At 48.1% G+C, this 15,977-nt stretch overlaps 1 protein-coding gene across 3 annotated transcripts in view; it reads left to right on the top strand.

Annotated features, from left to right (window-relative positions):
* Positions 1 to 15,977, top strand: part of EPHB2 (EPH receptor B2) — a 482,074-nt gene that overhangs the window by 417,111 nt on the left and 48,986 nt on the right. For all 3 annotated transcript variants that reach the window (XM_030222384.1, XM_030222385.1, XM_030222383.1), the window contains exon 6: positions 6,761 to 6,885. In XM_030222384.1, the coding sequence (XP_030078244.1) occupies positions 6,761 to 6,885 (125 nt within the window). The remainder of the gene's footprint in view (positions 1 to 6,760; positions 6,886 to 15,977) is intronic.

Raw genomic sequence — 15,977 nt, 5'->3', positions numbered from 1 at the left:
AAGTCTCCCTCCTGGAACTGGAGAACTTGGCCACTCTGGTAATTGGACCCAGCGCTCAAGTTGATCTGGTGAAAGGTGTCACGGTGTACAGAGAAGTGGAGGAAAGTGGATTCCCACCCTCAGCAGAAAGATGTCTCCCCCCACCAGTGTGAATATGGAACATGCTGTGGGTTAAATTAGCTCCAGAAATGAATGATTTTACAGGAGCTCAGACCGATCATAAGTCATCCAGGGATCTGTTGAGCTGTGAAAGAATTTCATTGTGCAATAACTGAACTTCTGTATTTAGGATCCTCACTAGCAACTCTGTTCAGGGAATTCTTAGCTTTATCTCGAAGCATAAGACATAAAGACATTTTGGGAAAGGGGAATGCAGATCTTAGAAGATACATTTCCTGAGATATAGCCCCTTGAAATGGAATATCACCCTTCCTGCCCCCTTGTGAGCACATACTCACACCTGCCAGCCGGCCTCTTGGTTCCAGTTGTTGGCTAGCTCCAGCATAAACAGCACACATGCCTTGATGCTGTGAAATGCCCACCCATGAGGGCGCCAGGGGGCTTTAGCCAATGTTCCAGGTGCAGTTCTTGGAATGCTCTCTCTGTGCTTTGGTTGCAAAGTAAGGACAAAGACATTCACCACAGTCCTGAGGGGGGGGGGGGGGGGGGGCAAGGAGTATTCCCAGCACCCTGCACAGAGCAGGGATGAGCTCAGCTTGTCTCAGTCCTGGGTGTAGACAGATGGACCAGGGGAAGATATCCCAGAGACAGAAACTGAGCTCTGAGGGCAGTGTTCAGAAGGTCACTAGGGACACAGGGAACCCAGCGAGCTGATTGTAGAACCATAGTGAAGTCTTCTGAAATCTCTCTCGTCCATCACGTCTTGTGCAGTAATTTACTCACTGGTGTGGGGGGGGGGGGACTCCCCCTCATGTAAAGACGCTTCTGTTATATGGCTTGTTTTGCTATAAAGAACTCCCTATACCAGTAATCATGTTATACCTTGGGGCCAATTTAGCTTTTGTGGTTTCCTTTTCTTTGGCCCATCTTACAGATGTTTGATTTTGTAATCTGCCTAGAATTTTTAGATAGTGTGGACAGAAAACAGAAGGTAGGGTTAAATGGCAATTTCTCTCAATGGAGGAGGGTGAATAGTGGAGTGCCACAGGGATCTGTACTGGGACTGGTGCTATTTAACATCTTTATAAATGATCTGGAAAACAGAACGATGAGTGACGTGATTAAATTTGCAGATGACACAAAACTATTCAAGTTTGCTAAAACACGTGCAGACTGTGAAAAATTGCAGGAAGACCTTAGGAAATTGGAAGACCGGGCAACCAAATGGCAGATGAAATTTAATGTAGACAAATGCAAAGTGATGCACATTGGGAAGAATAATACGAATCATAGTTACCTGATGCCAGTGGTGTACCAAGGGGGGGGTGGGTGCGGTCCGCCCCGGGTGCACGCCGCAGGGGGGGTGCTGTGCGTCTGTCGGCAATGCTCGTTCCCTGCTCCCTCTGCCCTGGAACAGGTTACTTCCTGTTCCGGGGCAGCAGAAGGAGCAGGGAACAAGTGAAGCCGACAGGCGCGTAGCACCCCCCCAGCAGGTAAAAATGCACCCGGGGGAGGGTGTCCTTTCGCCGGGGGGGAGGTGTCCGTCCTTTTGCCGTGGGGGGGGTGTCCTTTCGCCGGGGGGGGGGGGTGTCCGTCCTTTTGCCGGGGGGGGGGGGGGTCGCGCTGCACCCGGGGGGGGGGGGCATCGCCGATCCACCCCGGGTGTCAGCCACCCTAGGAATGCCACTGCCTGATGCTAGGGTCCACCTTGCGAGTCAGCACTCAAGAAAAAATCTAGGTGTCGTCGGAGACAATACGCTGAAATCTTCTGCCCAGTGTGTGGCGGCAGCCAAAAAAAGCAAACAGGATACTAGGAATTATTAGGAAAGGAATGGAAAACAAAAATGAGGATGTTATAATGCCTTTGTAGCGCTCCATGGTGCAACCACACCTTGAGAATTGTGTGCAGTTCTGGTTGCCTTATTTTAAAAAAAGATATAGCGAAATTAGAAAAGGTTCAAAGAATGGCGACCAAAATGATAAAGGGGATGGAATCTTCTCATATGAGAAAAGGCTTAAGAGGTTACGACTCTTCAGCTTGGAAAAGAGACGGCTGAGGGGGATATGATAGATGTCTACAAGGTACTGAGTGGAGTAGAACACTGTTTCAAAAAGTACAAAGACTCGGGGGACACTCAAGGAAGTTACATGGTACTACCTTAAAATGAACAGGAGGAAATATTTTTTTTCACTCAACGAATAGTTAAGCTTTGGAACTTGTTGCTGGAGGATGTGGTATCAGAGGTTAGTTATGTGGGTTTAAAAAAAAGTTTGGGCAAGTTCCTGGAGGAAAAGTCCATAGTCTGCTACTGAGATAGAGATGAGAAAAGCCACTGCTTATCCCTGAGATCAGTAGCATCAATTTTGCTACTATTTGGGATTCTGTCAGGTACTTGTGACTTGAATTGACCACTATTGGAAGCAGGAAGGATACTGGGCTAGATAGACCATTGGTCTGACCCAGTATGGTTATTTTTATGTTCTTATGACATGGAATAACTGATGGCGTAAGTTCCTCAAGGCTACCACTCTGGTGTAATCTTAAGCGAGTCCCTCAAAATCCCTCAGATCCGTTTTTTCTATCCCATGACTACCACCAATGTGTGTATAACCTTCAGCAAGTCCCTCAGCCCCATTTTCCAATCCCACTACTGCCACCAATTTGTGTGTAATATTCAGCAAGTCCCTCTAAATCCCCCAGACCCATTTTTCAATCACATTACTGCCACCACTCTGTGAAACCTTCAAGCCCCTCGATGCTATGAAATCTACAGTGCTAGCTTCCAAATTCCGATACTGCCAGGAATCTCGATGTACAAACCTTCAGTGAGTCCCTCAGAGCTGTACATCCCTCAGAAATTCCTGCAGCCACTTTGTGTGACCTTCAATATGCCACTGAGCTACGAAGACCATAAGCAGAGTAACTGTGTTAAGCAAGGGATGTGGTGTGTGTGACAATGTATGCAGTACAGTGTAGATAATAATTAAATTGCTTGTCCTTTCCCTTCTCTGCTTTTTCATTTTATGTTGATGCAATGTTCTGTGTGACATTTGCTGCCCAGCACTTCCATCCAGTGAGTGCTCTTTTCTAATTACCTCCTCAATTCAGAGGAGCTCAGTAGGAACAGCGGAGCAGGAAGACACTCCGAGCGCTCTATAATATCATGTTCACTGAGATGCTTAACTGCAAAACAGTGTGCATGCTTGAAAAAACTTTCAAGAACAAAGCAATTTTCAAACACAATGTACTTTGTGCGAGGTGGATGTGAAAATTGCTGTGTTGTATGGGTACATAAGTACATAAGTAATGCCACACTGGGAAAGACCAAGGGTCCATCGAGCCCAGCATCCTGTCCACGACAGCGGCCAATCCAGGCCAAGGGCACCTGGCGAGCTTCCCAAACGTACAAACATTCTATACATGTTATTCCTGGAATTGTGGATTTTTCCCAAGTCCATTTAGTAGTGGTTTATGGACTTGTCCTTTAGGAAACCGTCTAACCCCCTTTTAAACTCTGCCAAGCTAACCGCCTTCACCACGTTCTCCGGCAACGAATTCCAGAGTTTAATTATGCGTTGAGTGAAGAAAAGGTTTCTCCGATTTGTTTTAAATTTACTACACTGTAGTTTCATCGCATGCCCCCTAGTCCTAGTATTTTTGGAAAGCGTGAACAGACGCTTCACATCCACCTGGATGTGGGTAGATGGATGTGGGTGTAATTAGGAAAATGAAAACTGGGGAGGGGGTGCAATGTGCAATTCAGATGATTTCTGCAGGTAACATCAACCTTTAATTTTCCCTTTTAAAAATATCAGGCTTTGAATTTCACCTCTTCCCACATTTTTCCATGTAACTTTGCAAAATTGGTGCTTGGGCAGTTACTGGGGGGTGTCACATTTAGCAAGATAGTGCTCTATTGAGAGGTACACTTAGCGTATCTGGGTTTAAAAAATGTTTGGACAAATTCCTGGAGGAAAAGTCCATAGTCTGTTATTGAGACAGACATGAGGAAGCCACTGCTTGCCCCGGGATTGGTAGCATGGAATGTTGCTACTAATTGGGTTTCTGCCAGGTACTTGTGGCCTGGATTGGCTACTGTTAGATGCAGGATACTGGGATAGATGGACCATTGGTCTGCCCCAGTATGGCTATTCTTATGTTCTTATAGTGTGACTAGAAACTTGTAGCCTGTGTTTAACTTATCTTAATATTCTAGGATGAAAGAAATCAGATAGTTTATGTTCTATGAAGTGAATTTGAAGCAAAGGTCTAAACATCCTGAACAGATTGCTGCTGAAAGAATTGTAGGACAAAGTTATTCAAAAGGTGTGGGGGAGACCTGTAAAAATTTCAGTGTGTTTAAATATTCATTGTGACACTGTTGGATCCATCATTGTAAAGAGGAAACAGTTTGGCGTATGAGAAAAGACTTAAAAGGTTAGGACTCTTCAACTTGGAAAAGAGACGGCTGAGGGGGGATGTGATAGAGGTTTACCAAATACTTAGTGGTATAGAACAGGTAAATGTAAATCGATTTTTTACTCTTTCAAAAAGTGCAACGACTAGGGGACCCCCGAGGAAGTTACATGGTACTACTTTTAAAACAAATAGGAGGAAATATTTTTGCACTCAACGGTTAAGCTCTGGAACCCGTTACCAGAAGATGTGATATCAACAGTTAGCATATCTGGGTTTAAAAAAATGTTTGGACAAATTCCTGGAGGAAAAGTCCATAGTCTGTTATTGAGACAGACATGAGGAAGCCACTGCTTGCCCCGGGATTGGTTGCTACTAATTGGGTTTCTGCCAGGTATTCGTGACCTGGATTGGCCACTGTTGGAAGCAGGATACTGGGCTAGATGGACCATCGGTCTGATCCAGTGGCGTAGCTACATGGGGCCAGGGGGGCTGGGCCCCCATAGATTTGGCCCTGGACCCCCCTGCTGACAACCCTCTCGACCACTCCCCTTCCGCCGCCAACCCGCTGTCGCCGTCGCCTGCTTTTGCTTGTGGGAGACCCCAACCCCCGCCAGCCGAGGTCCTCTTCTTCTCGCAAAAGGCTTTTTTTTTTGTTACATTTGTACCCCGCGCTTTCCCACTCATGGCAGGCTCAATGCGGCTTACATGGGGCAATGGAGGGTTAAGTGACTTGCCCAGAGTCACAAGGAGCTGCCTGTGTCTGAAGTGGGAATCTAACCCAGTTCCCCAGGACCAAAGTCCACCACCCTAACCACTAGGCCACTCCTCCACTGCTGCTACTATTTGAGATTCTACATGGAATGTTGCTATTCCACTAGCAACCATTCCATGTAGAAGTTGGCTCTTGCAGATCACCAATGTGGCCGCGCAGGCTTCTGCTTCTGTGAGTCTGACGTCAGACTCACAGAAACAGAAGCCTGCGCAGCCTTCTACATGGAATGTTGCTAGTGGAATAGCAACATTCCGTGTAGAATCTCCAATAGTGTCTATTTTATTTTTGTTACATTTGTACCCAGCGCTTTCCCACTCATGGCAGGCTCAATGCGGCTTACATGGGGCAATGGAGGGTTAAGTGACTTGCCCAGAGTCACAAGGAGCTGCCTGTGCCGGGAATCGAACTCAGTTCCTCAGTTCCCCAGGACCAAAGTCCACCACCCTAACCACTAGGCTACTCCTCCACTCCTTCTGTTTCTGACGTCCTGCAGGTGGTGGTGCTGGTGCCGGGGGGAGGGGGGGGGTCGTCAGCGGCGGGGGGGGGGGGGGGGATAAAATGTGCCCCCTCACCTCGGGCTCTGGCCCCACCGAAGTCTGGCTACACCCCTGCCTTGAGCTACTACTGAAAAAGGTGTGAGCAAAAATCTAAATAAATAAATTAAAAAACGCTAGTGTGTCCTGGAATTGTGGATTTTTCCCAAGTCCATTTAGTAGTGGTTTATGGACTTGTCCTTTAGGAAACCGTCTAACCCCTTTTTAAACTCTGCTAAGCTAACCGCCTTCACCACGTTCTCCGGCAACGAATTCCAGAGTTTAATTATGCGTTGGGTGAAGAAACATTTTCTCCGATTTGTTTTAAATTTACTACACTGTAGTTTCATCGCATGCCCCCTAGTCTTATCTCTTCCAGCAGTGACCATTCCTAAATCTGCTGCTTGTGCAAAGGTACCCGGTGCGAGCTACACGGCTGGATTTTCCTAGGGGGTGATGCTGAGGGGTGAAGTTCAGCCATATCGATCTGAGGTGCTGGCAGGATTCCCAGCATTTACCCTCAAGGGCGAAACAGTTAAGGAATGATTAAGCAGCAGCTGTAAAGCCAGAGAGCTCTCTGGGGGATCCTGCCTTCAAGGATGGCCTCAGGCCATTGGTTTTGGTTGCCTCTGAGAGCCAGAACATGTTTGTAACCAGACTGTGGTGCCCACTTGGCATCGTAGGCTCTCAATGTACCGTGCACTGTTTGGAGCAGGGTAAAGTGTTCAGTTGGCAGTGATCCCGTCGATAATTAAAGGCTCTGCATTTTTGCTACTAATACAATATTTGAGTAGTCTTAGCCTATAGTAACGATCCTGGCAATTCAGTATGTTACGCTGATTTGTTCTGCCCCTCCCCCACCCCCTTTTAATCTTCCTCTCGCTCTCCCTTCCCTCCCTGCTTTGTCTTCTCCAGCTCCGTCCATGGTAAACATCCTGCACCAGATCAGCCGAAACCTTAACAGCATCACTCTCTCCTGGTCTCAGCCTGAACAGCCCAACGGGGTCATTCTGGATTATGAGGTGCAGTTCTACGAGAAGGTAAGAGATTTTCAGAACCTGCGCTGAGCTCCGGGGGGGGGGGGGGGGAGGTGGGAATTCGATAACTGGCATCTGATTGCACGTACTCTCAGATTCTATATAGCGCGACCGAACTTGCGCGCGCAAATCCAGTTGTATTCAGGATTTGCATGCACAATTGAATTACTTAACAAGCCAATCAGCACCGATAATTGCTATTAAAAGGGGGAGTGGCCATGGGCGTTCCAAAAAATCTACGCGCAGGGTTATAGAATACACCTGCTGCGCGTCTAACTTAGGCGCTGGTACTTACGCCACATTTTACTTGGCGTAAATGGGCGCGCCTAGAGGTAGGCGCAGACGTGGCCGCTAGGCATATTCTATAAACCCACTAGACGCGTTCTATAAACCGCGCCTCAATCGAGGCGCGGTTTATAGAATACGCCTAGGCGGAAATATTTTCAATGCCGATTTTTCAGGCGCTTTATATAGGAGTCTGGTCCATAATGTGCATAGGTGTGAGCGAGGACGCTAGCTTGTGCTCCGCTCAGAGCCCACCTGAAAACTGCGTGCCTGATATTCAGCTGACAGCAGTGAACAGTTTGCAGACCACCACCGGCGTTAAAAAAAGGAAATTCAGTGCTTAGCCATGTCCAGGCATCAACACTGAATATCCGGCTTTGCCGCGCCGGCTTACGCATAACTGGTTCAGTGCTATATTTATTTATTTATTATCACATTTATACCCCACATTTTTCCCAACTGTTTCAGGCTCAGTGTGGCTTATGTTACACCAGAAAGGCAAGCGCCAATCCTGTAAATTAAGCTAATACAAAATAAAACCTGCATAAGAAATAATGGAGGGGATGGGCAAGGAGCGAAAGGAACAGGAAAACCAGAGGGGAGGAGGGAAGGGTGGATGTGCCCAAAATAGTCGTAAAATTGAAGTGTATCAAGCAGTGGAGACATAGGCTGAGTCCTGGGGGTAGGCCTTTCCAAATAAAATGGTCTTAAGAGATTTCCTGAAATTTAGATGGTTTTGGATGGTTTTTTTTATAGTTTTTGGCAAAGCATTCCGCAGTTGTGAGCTGATGAAGGAGAAGGATGAAGCATATTCAGCCCCTAACTGGCTATGGTGCACCGCATACGTAAATATAAGGACTCGGGACGCCGGAATGGAATTATGGGTGTTTATTTAAGCTGACTCGACATGGAACCATGTTTCGGCCCATGTGCCTTCCTCGAAAGTCTTGATACGTAATATCTGATAATCCTCTTTATCGTTGCTGATGCTTCTTGCGAAAAGAGCATGAACTGGTCTTTAGAAAGACCGTTGGTAAAAGAAATAATCGTTAAGTAGCATGTGAAATGTCGATATCGTATCAAGACTCCTGAGGCAGGCACGCATATGCCGAAACATGGTTCCATGTCGAGTCAGCTTAAATAAACATCTGTAATTCCATTCCGGCGTCCTGAGTCTGTCCTTGAAGAGCCTGATCCAGTTCCCACGCCTTGTTGTTTGATTCTGTCCAACCTGTGGGACCTTTATGTTCTTTCCACTTTTTGTGGTGGTTTTGCACCGCATAAATATAGCATTGACTTTTCATGTGGTCCTATTTATGGCGAATATTGGCACTAACCTGCTTATTTTCGAACGAGAAGGCCGGCCATCTTCCGACACAAATCGGGAGATGGCCGGCCGGCCTCCTAAAGCCGGCCAAATCGGTATAATTGAAAGCCGATTTTGGCCGGCTTCAAATGCTTTCCGTTGCGGAGGTGGTGAAAGTTTAAGGGGCCGTGTCGGCAGTGTACCGAAGGCGGGACTGGGGCGTGGTTAAGAGATGGCCGGCTTCGGCCGATAATGGAAAAAAGAAAGCCGACCCTGATGAGCATTTGGCCGACTTTACATGGTCCCTTTTTTGTTCACGACCAAGCCTCAAAAAGGTACCCCAACTGACCAGATGACCACCGGAGGGAATGGGGGGTGACCTCCCCTTATTCCCCCAGTGGTCACCAACCCCCTCCCACCAAAAAAATAAAAAACATATTTTTGCCAGCCTCTATGCCAGCCTCAAATGTCATACCCAGCTCCATCACAGCAGTATGCAGGTCTCTGGAGCAGTTTTTAGTGGGTGCAGTGCACTTCAGACAGGCAGACCCAGGCCCATCCCCCCTACCTGTTACACTTGTGGTGGTAAATGTGAGCCCTCCAAAACCCACCCGAAACCCAGTTTACTCACATGTAGGTGCCCCCCTTCATCCCTACGGGCTATGGTAGTGGTGTAGAGTTGTGGATAGTGGGGGTTGGGGGGCTCAGCACACAAGGTTAGGGAGCTATGCACCCGGGAGCAATTTCTGAAGTCCACTGCACTGGCCCCTAGGGTGCCCGGTTGGTGTCCTGGCATGTGAGGGGGACCAGTGCACTACAAATGCTGGCTCCTCCCATGACCAAAGGGCTTGGATTTGGCCGGGTTTGAGATGGCAGCCATTAGTTTCCATTATCGGTGAAAACCAATGGCGGCCATCTCTAACACCGGGCATCTCTAAGGGCGGCCCAAATGTTGAGATTTGGCCGGCCCCGGCCGTATTATTGAAATGAAAGATGGCTGGCCATCTTGTTTCGATAATACGATCGAGTATGCCAGTTTCCGGGGTCAGTTTCCTTCTGTGGCTGGAGTCCAGCACAAGTCCAGGGTTCTTATGCCCTCGTTTCGTACTGTGTGGTCGTGATAGCCAGGACACTACATTCCCTGGACCCTCAATCCATTCCCATTGCTCAATGGGCAGGGGCTGCCTCTGGGGTGCAGAGCCCTGTGGGTTCTCATTTGCATAAATCAGGGGCTGTAAATAAGGAACCATTGTTTGGGTCTAGAGACCCCCCACTGCCCCCCACTGGACCCTCATCCCCTAACTGATGCAGAGGATGGAAGAGCTGAACCCAGGTCCCCTCCACCTGGTAGCACTTCCAGCCATCTAGTCTGATTAACTCACAACCTAATGAGCGAGAGCAGACACGGAGCACGATGGTTCCCTGATGAGAGCCAATAAATAAGGGCAGAAAGAGTAAATAACGGATCCCTGCTGCAGACTAGATTAGAAAGGAGGCCTGCGCCTTGATGGCTTCCTGATGAGAGCCAGATGTGCTCCTGGTAAGAGGGAGAGATAAGAAAACGGATTTTCAGGAATACAGCCTTGACCGTGTCACATACAAAGGGATGCACGAAGCTTCAGAAACCAGTGATAACATACCAGAAAAAAAAAAGATGATAGACTTAATTAGGTCTCCAGACAAAATACAAATCCAGAAACTGGATTTGTAAGTGTCACTGGAGTCTGATGTGTGCTGCAGTGAGGAGGGCGGATGCGGCAGTCAGACTCTTCTGAGGCTCAGGAAGGAGGAGTCCTGACCTAGTTTCTCTAGAGGAGGGTGTTCGTGCTGTGAGGCGTGTAAACTGCCAAGCAGACGGGGTCCTGACCTACACAGCCTAGACCGGCTTCTGGAAACAACTGCTGGGTGCAGGACGGCTCCACCGTGTACAGCGGGGTGAGGTGGACAGAGGGGGATGGATACGAAAGAGAAATATTGACACAGACAGACCCATGCGGAGACTGCTTTGGCGCTTAACGTCTACAGAATGCACTCTTAATCCCCCCCCCCCCCCCCCCCCATAGTTACATGCCGTTGTCGATTCTATACCACAAACTACCTGCAACCCAGCGTGGCATGGTCGTGGCCTGTTCAGTGAATTGCACTTAATATCTACTTGCAGTACAGGCTGTATCTTAGTGCAGCAGACTTTGATCCTGGGGAACTGGGTTCAATTCCCACTGCAGCTCCTTGTGACACTTAACCCTCCATTGCCCCAGGCACAACTAAGTACCTGTATATACTATGTAAACTGGTTTGAATGTAGTTTCAAAACCACATAAAAGCGGTATATCAAGTCCCATTTCCCTTTCCCTTTCCCTATTTGAGCCACATGGAATGTTGCTGCTGTCTGAGATTCTACATGGAATGTTGCTACTATTTGAGATTCTGTTGCTACTATTTGAGAATCTACATGGAATGTTAATGTTGCTATTCCACTAGCAACATTCCATGTAGAAGCCTGCCCTTGCAGATCAGCAATGCGGCCGTGCAGGCTTCTGTTTCTGTGAGTCTGACGTACGTGCAGGACGTCAGACTGACAGAGACAGAAGCCTGCACGGCTGCATTGCTGATCTGCAAGGGCAGGCGTCTACATGGAATGTTGCTAGTGGAGGAGTAGCCTAGTGGTTAGTGCAGCAGACTCTGATCCTGGGGAACTGGATTCAATTCCCACTGCAGCTCCTTGTGACTCTGGGCAAGTCACTTAACCCTCCACTGCCCCAGGTACAAATAAATATCTGAATATACTATGTAAACCGCTTTAAATGTTGTTGCAAAAACCACAGAAAGGCGGTATATCAAGTCCCTTTCCCTTGCCTGACCATGGCTCGGTCAGCAGTAGTTCTGTTCAGTGTCACTTTCCATCCTGCATTATCTCTCTAATATTAACCTTCTCTTCCAGGGTCAGAGACCTGGATGAGCAGCTGTCATTGCTCTGTTGAGTGGGTCAGCCATGTGGCTCACTGTTCCACTGAAATAAAATCAGTGCACGGGTCTAGAGCTGGTGTTCTTCGTTGTAAGATCCAGCTCAAAGCATATCTCCCTGACTCACTTCCCCCATGTTTTCTGGATGTCTATAACCCATGCCACTGCGTGACTCTCAGCAAGTTTGGCCATGCAGTGCCCAAACTCTCCTGGGACTGTGAAAACAGCGGGGTATTCACTGGTAGCAGGCCTGCAGAGAAAGTGAGGGGAGAGAATTAAAAGAGGTGGAGAGCATGCAGAGAGGATGGTGGAGGTGACCTGTAGGAGAGGCAGGTGGGTTGGAGACTGGTTGGTATGGGGTAGGGAGCACGTGTACTGGGGGACACTAGGAAATGCAAGGGATATATGAGGTGAGGGGGAGCAGACTTTGTTTTAGTTACGTGAGTTGCCATATCCTTAAAAGGAGACCCACCCACTCCCCCACCCCCCTTTGCTCAAAGCTTCAGCTCCTTTATCCAGCAGTGGTCCTGGCTGTCACACTGTGAAGTGGTCCTCTCTTGAAACATATCCTGAGTAAAAGTGAATCGATTTTTCACTCTCAAAAAGTGAATCGATTTTTCACTCTCAAAAAGTACAAAGACTAGGGGACACTCAATGAAATTACATGAATATATTTGTAAAATAAATAGAAAGAAATATTTTTTCACTCAAGCTTTGGAACTTGTTGCCGGAGGATGTGATAACATTGGTTAGCATATCTGGGTTTAAAAAAGGTTTGGACAAGTTCCTGGAGGCAGTAGCATACCAAGGGCGGGGCGGTGGAGGTGGTCTGCCCTGGGTGCAGGCAGCAGTCGCGCGGGTGTCGGCTCCGCTGGACCCCTGCCCCCTCTGACATTACTCCCTGTTCCAGGGCAGGGGACCGGCAGAGCTGACTGCTGCACAACTGCTCCATCCACCCACTTGATAGGAGGAAAGGTGGTGGGGTGTTGCGCTTCAGGGGGGGGGGTGGAGGTGTAACGCTCCTCGGGGGGGGGGACGCAGCACCCCGGGTGGCAAGCAAGCTAGGTACGCCACTGCCTGGAGGAAAAGTCCTTAAACTGCCATTGAGATAGACATGGGGAAGCCACTGCTTGTCCCTGAGATTGGTAGTATGGAATCTTCCTACCCATTTGGGATTTGAATCTTGCTACTCTTTGGGATTCTGGAATCTTGCTGCTCTTTGGGATTCTGGAATCTTGCGACTCTTTGGGATTCTGGAATGCTGCTGCTCTTTGGGATTCCGGAATCTTGCTGCTCTTTGGGATTCTTGCTACTCTTTGGGATTCCGGAATCTTGCTGCTCTTTAGGATTCTGGAATCTTGCTGCTCTTTGGGATTCTGGAATCTTGCTACTCTTTGGGATTCTGGAATCTTGCGACTCTTTGGGATTCTGGAATGCTGCTGCTCTTTGGGATTCCGGAATCTTGCTGCTCTTTGGGATTCTTGCTACACTTTGGGATTCTGGAATCTTGCTGATCTTTGAGATTCCGGAATCTTGCTGCTCTTTGAGATTCCGGAATCTTGCTAATCTTTGAGATTCCGGAATCTTGCTGCTCTTTGGGATTCTGGAATCTTGCGACTCTTTGGGATTCCGGAATGCTGCTGCTCTTTGGGATTCTGGAATCTTGCGACTCTTTGGGATTCCGGAATGCTGCTGCTCTTTGGGATTCTGGAATCTTGCTACTCTTTGGGATTCTGGAATTGCGACTCTTTGGGATTCTGGAATGCTGCTGCTCTTTGGGATTCCGGAATCTTGCTGCTCTTTGGGATTCTTGCTACACTTTGGGATTCTGGAATCTTGCTGATCTTTGGGATTCCGGAATCTTGCTGCTCTTTGAGATTCCGGAATCTTGCTAATCTTTGAGATTCCGGAATCTTGCTGCTCTTTGGGATTCTGGAATCTTGCTACTCTTTGGGATTCTGGAATCTTGCGACTCTTTGGGATTCTGGAATGCTGCTGCTCTTTGGGATTCCGGAATCTTGCTGCTCTTTGGGATTCTTGCTACACTTTGGGATTCTGGAATCTTGCTGATCTTTGGGATTCCGGAATCTTGCTGCTCTTTGAGATTCCGGAATCTTGCTAATCTTTGAGATTCTGGAATCTTGCTGCTCTTTGAGATTCCGGAATCTTGCTGCTCTTTGGGATTCTGGAATCTTGCGACTCTTTGGGATTCCGGAATGCTGCTGCTCTTTGGGATTCCGGAATCTTGCTGCTCTTTGGGATTCTGGAATCTTGCTGCTGTTTGGGATTCTTTCAGCAATGGTGACCTGGATTGGCCACTGTTGGAAGCAGGATACTGGGCTAGATGGGCCATTGGTCTGCCCCAGTATGGCTATTCTTATGTTTTTATGAAAATCCACAGTTGAGGGTGTGAGCAGAAGTGTCCTGCTTAATAACCAAGAGCTACAAGTGTGACAACATCAGTAGACATCAAATGTCAATTAGGATTAAGCAAGTGCTACAAACACAGTGAGGTTCGGAAGTTGCAGGCGTCCACCCCATGCACCATTCTCTTTCTGCCTTCTTTAAGTTAGTCTAGTAAAATGTTATCACTTTATTTTTTATTTTTTTAAATCTTTGTTTACTAACATTTAAAGCGGACTAACATGGCAGCTACACTGCTTTGAACTGAGTTGGTGGGAGAGGCACTGTGACCTATATGCTAGGGAAGTCTTTCCAAAACTTGGGTCGCGACCTCAAACAGGGCCGCACATGCCATATTTGGGGTCATGACTTGGCAGAGACGTGGATGCCGCTGCAACCAGGACCATGGAAGTTTGGTAAGCGCTGTGCTAGAGGCCCATGTGGAGCCCAGCTAATGCAGGGTCTGAGTTTGGCCACTGGGTGTCGCCACTGAGTGACGGCTGAGACTGCAGTATCCCAAGCCACCATATGGCAAATGAACAGCACTGCCACAGAGCCGCTGGACGACCTGAAAACGGGCCTGGATCTTCCACCCTGTTATTTGGAGGTTTTTGCCTTTGTTATAGGGGGGGGGGGGGAGGAATAAAAATTGTTTCCAATTCACTATCTTTGTCATTGGCCGTAGCGATAGGGGCTCCAGTGGGTGAATCATACAGGGCAAAACTGTAGTTTGGTTTGGTCCTGGGGGAGGGGAAGCAAAGTGCTTCTCGGTGAAGGTTAGTCACAGTGCTGTGTTCAGTGCTATTTAAACCCACAACCCTATGAAAAAAAACCCCGTGATTTCTAAATTAGAGAGCCAAGAAAGTTAGCAAATCTTTTCTTTTGAGAAAATGACATTGCCCTTCTCCACTACGAATTGTCAATGGAAAAAAATAACGTTATAAATGTCCCATCTGCACATTAGTGAGATCAGGGGCAGTCCTTCCAGTCAAAGGAGCATCTGTCCAGAACGGGATCATTGGCACCTGTTTAAATATTATTGTAAGACGGGCTGGTGGGTACTTTCTGCAGACTGAGCTGGGAGTGGAGGTGGAGATTAAGCAGCTGGGGTCGTCCGATTCTCATTCAGTGTGTTCCAGCGAATTAACAGGGTCCCAGTGTCCGCGCAAGGGTAACATATAGCAGAGGAGTGCATGGCCTCTGGGGTCAGAAATGCCTCATCCATGTTCCCTCTCATAACGGAGGAGCTTAGCTCTTCCTGGTTTAGCCCCGTGGACCCTCTGTCCTGCTCTCAAACTCTGGAAGTTCAGGTTCATAGAAGCAATGGGATAAATCTAGGACAAGGTCCACCAGTCTTCCTTGATATGAAATGTGTTAGCCAGGCACATTGGTAGAATTAAATATACATGTACATGGAGGGGCATAATCGAACAGAAACGCCTATCTCCATGGGCGTTTATCTCCGAGAACGGGTCCGTGAAGGGGCGGACCCAAGCGTATTTCGAAAAAATTAGACGTCCATGTTTTATTCGCCAAGTTATGAGCTGGGCGTTTTTGCTTTTCAGCGATAATGGACAATGAAATCGCCCAGCTCAAAAACGAATAAATCCAAGGCATTTGTTCGTGGGAGGGGCCAGGAGTCGTAGTGCACTGGTCCCCCTAACATGCCAGGACACCAACCAGGCACCCTAGGGGGCACTTTTACAAAAACAGAACAAAAGGTAAAAGAGCTCCCAGGTGCATAGCACCCTTCCCTTGTGTGTAGAGCCCCCCAAATCCCCCTCAAAACCCACTGCCCACAAGTCTACACCATTACTATAGCCCTAAGGAGTGAAGGGGGGCACCTACATGTGGGTACAGTGGGTTCGGGGGGGGTTGGACGACTAAGCATTAAGCAGCACAATTGTAACAGGTAGGGGGGGGATGGGCCTGGGTCCACCTGCCTGAAGTCCACTGCACCCCCTAACAACTGCTCCAGGGACCTACATACTGCTGCCAGGGAGGTGGGTATGACATTTGAGGGTCAAAATAAAAAGTTGTGAAACATCATTTTTTGAGGTGGGAGGGGGTTTATGACCACTGGGGGAGTCAGGGGAGGTCATCCCCGATTCCCTCCAGTGGTCATCTGGTCATTTAG

Source organism: Microcaecilia unicolor, chromosome 13 (assembly GCF_901765095.1).
Source record: "Microcaecilia unicolor chromosome 13, aMicUni1.1, whole genome shotgun sequence".
Taxonomy (NCBI): domain Eukaryota; kingdom Metazoa; phylum Chordata; class Amphibia; order Gymnophiona; family Siphonopidae; genus Microcaecilia; species Microcaecilia unicolor.
The sequence above is the reverse complement of the archived record's forward strand: the minus strand, read 5'-3'. Positions and strand labels throughout refer to the sequence as shown.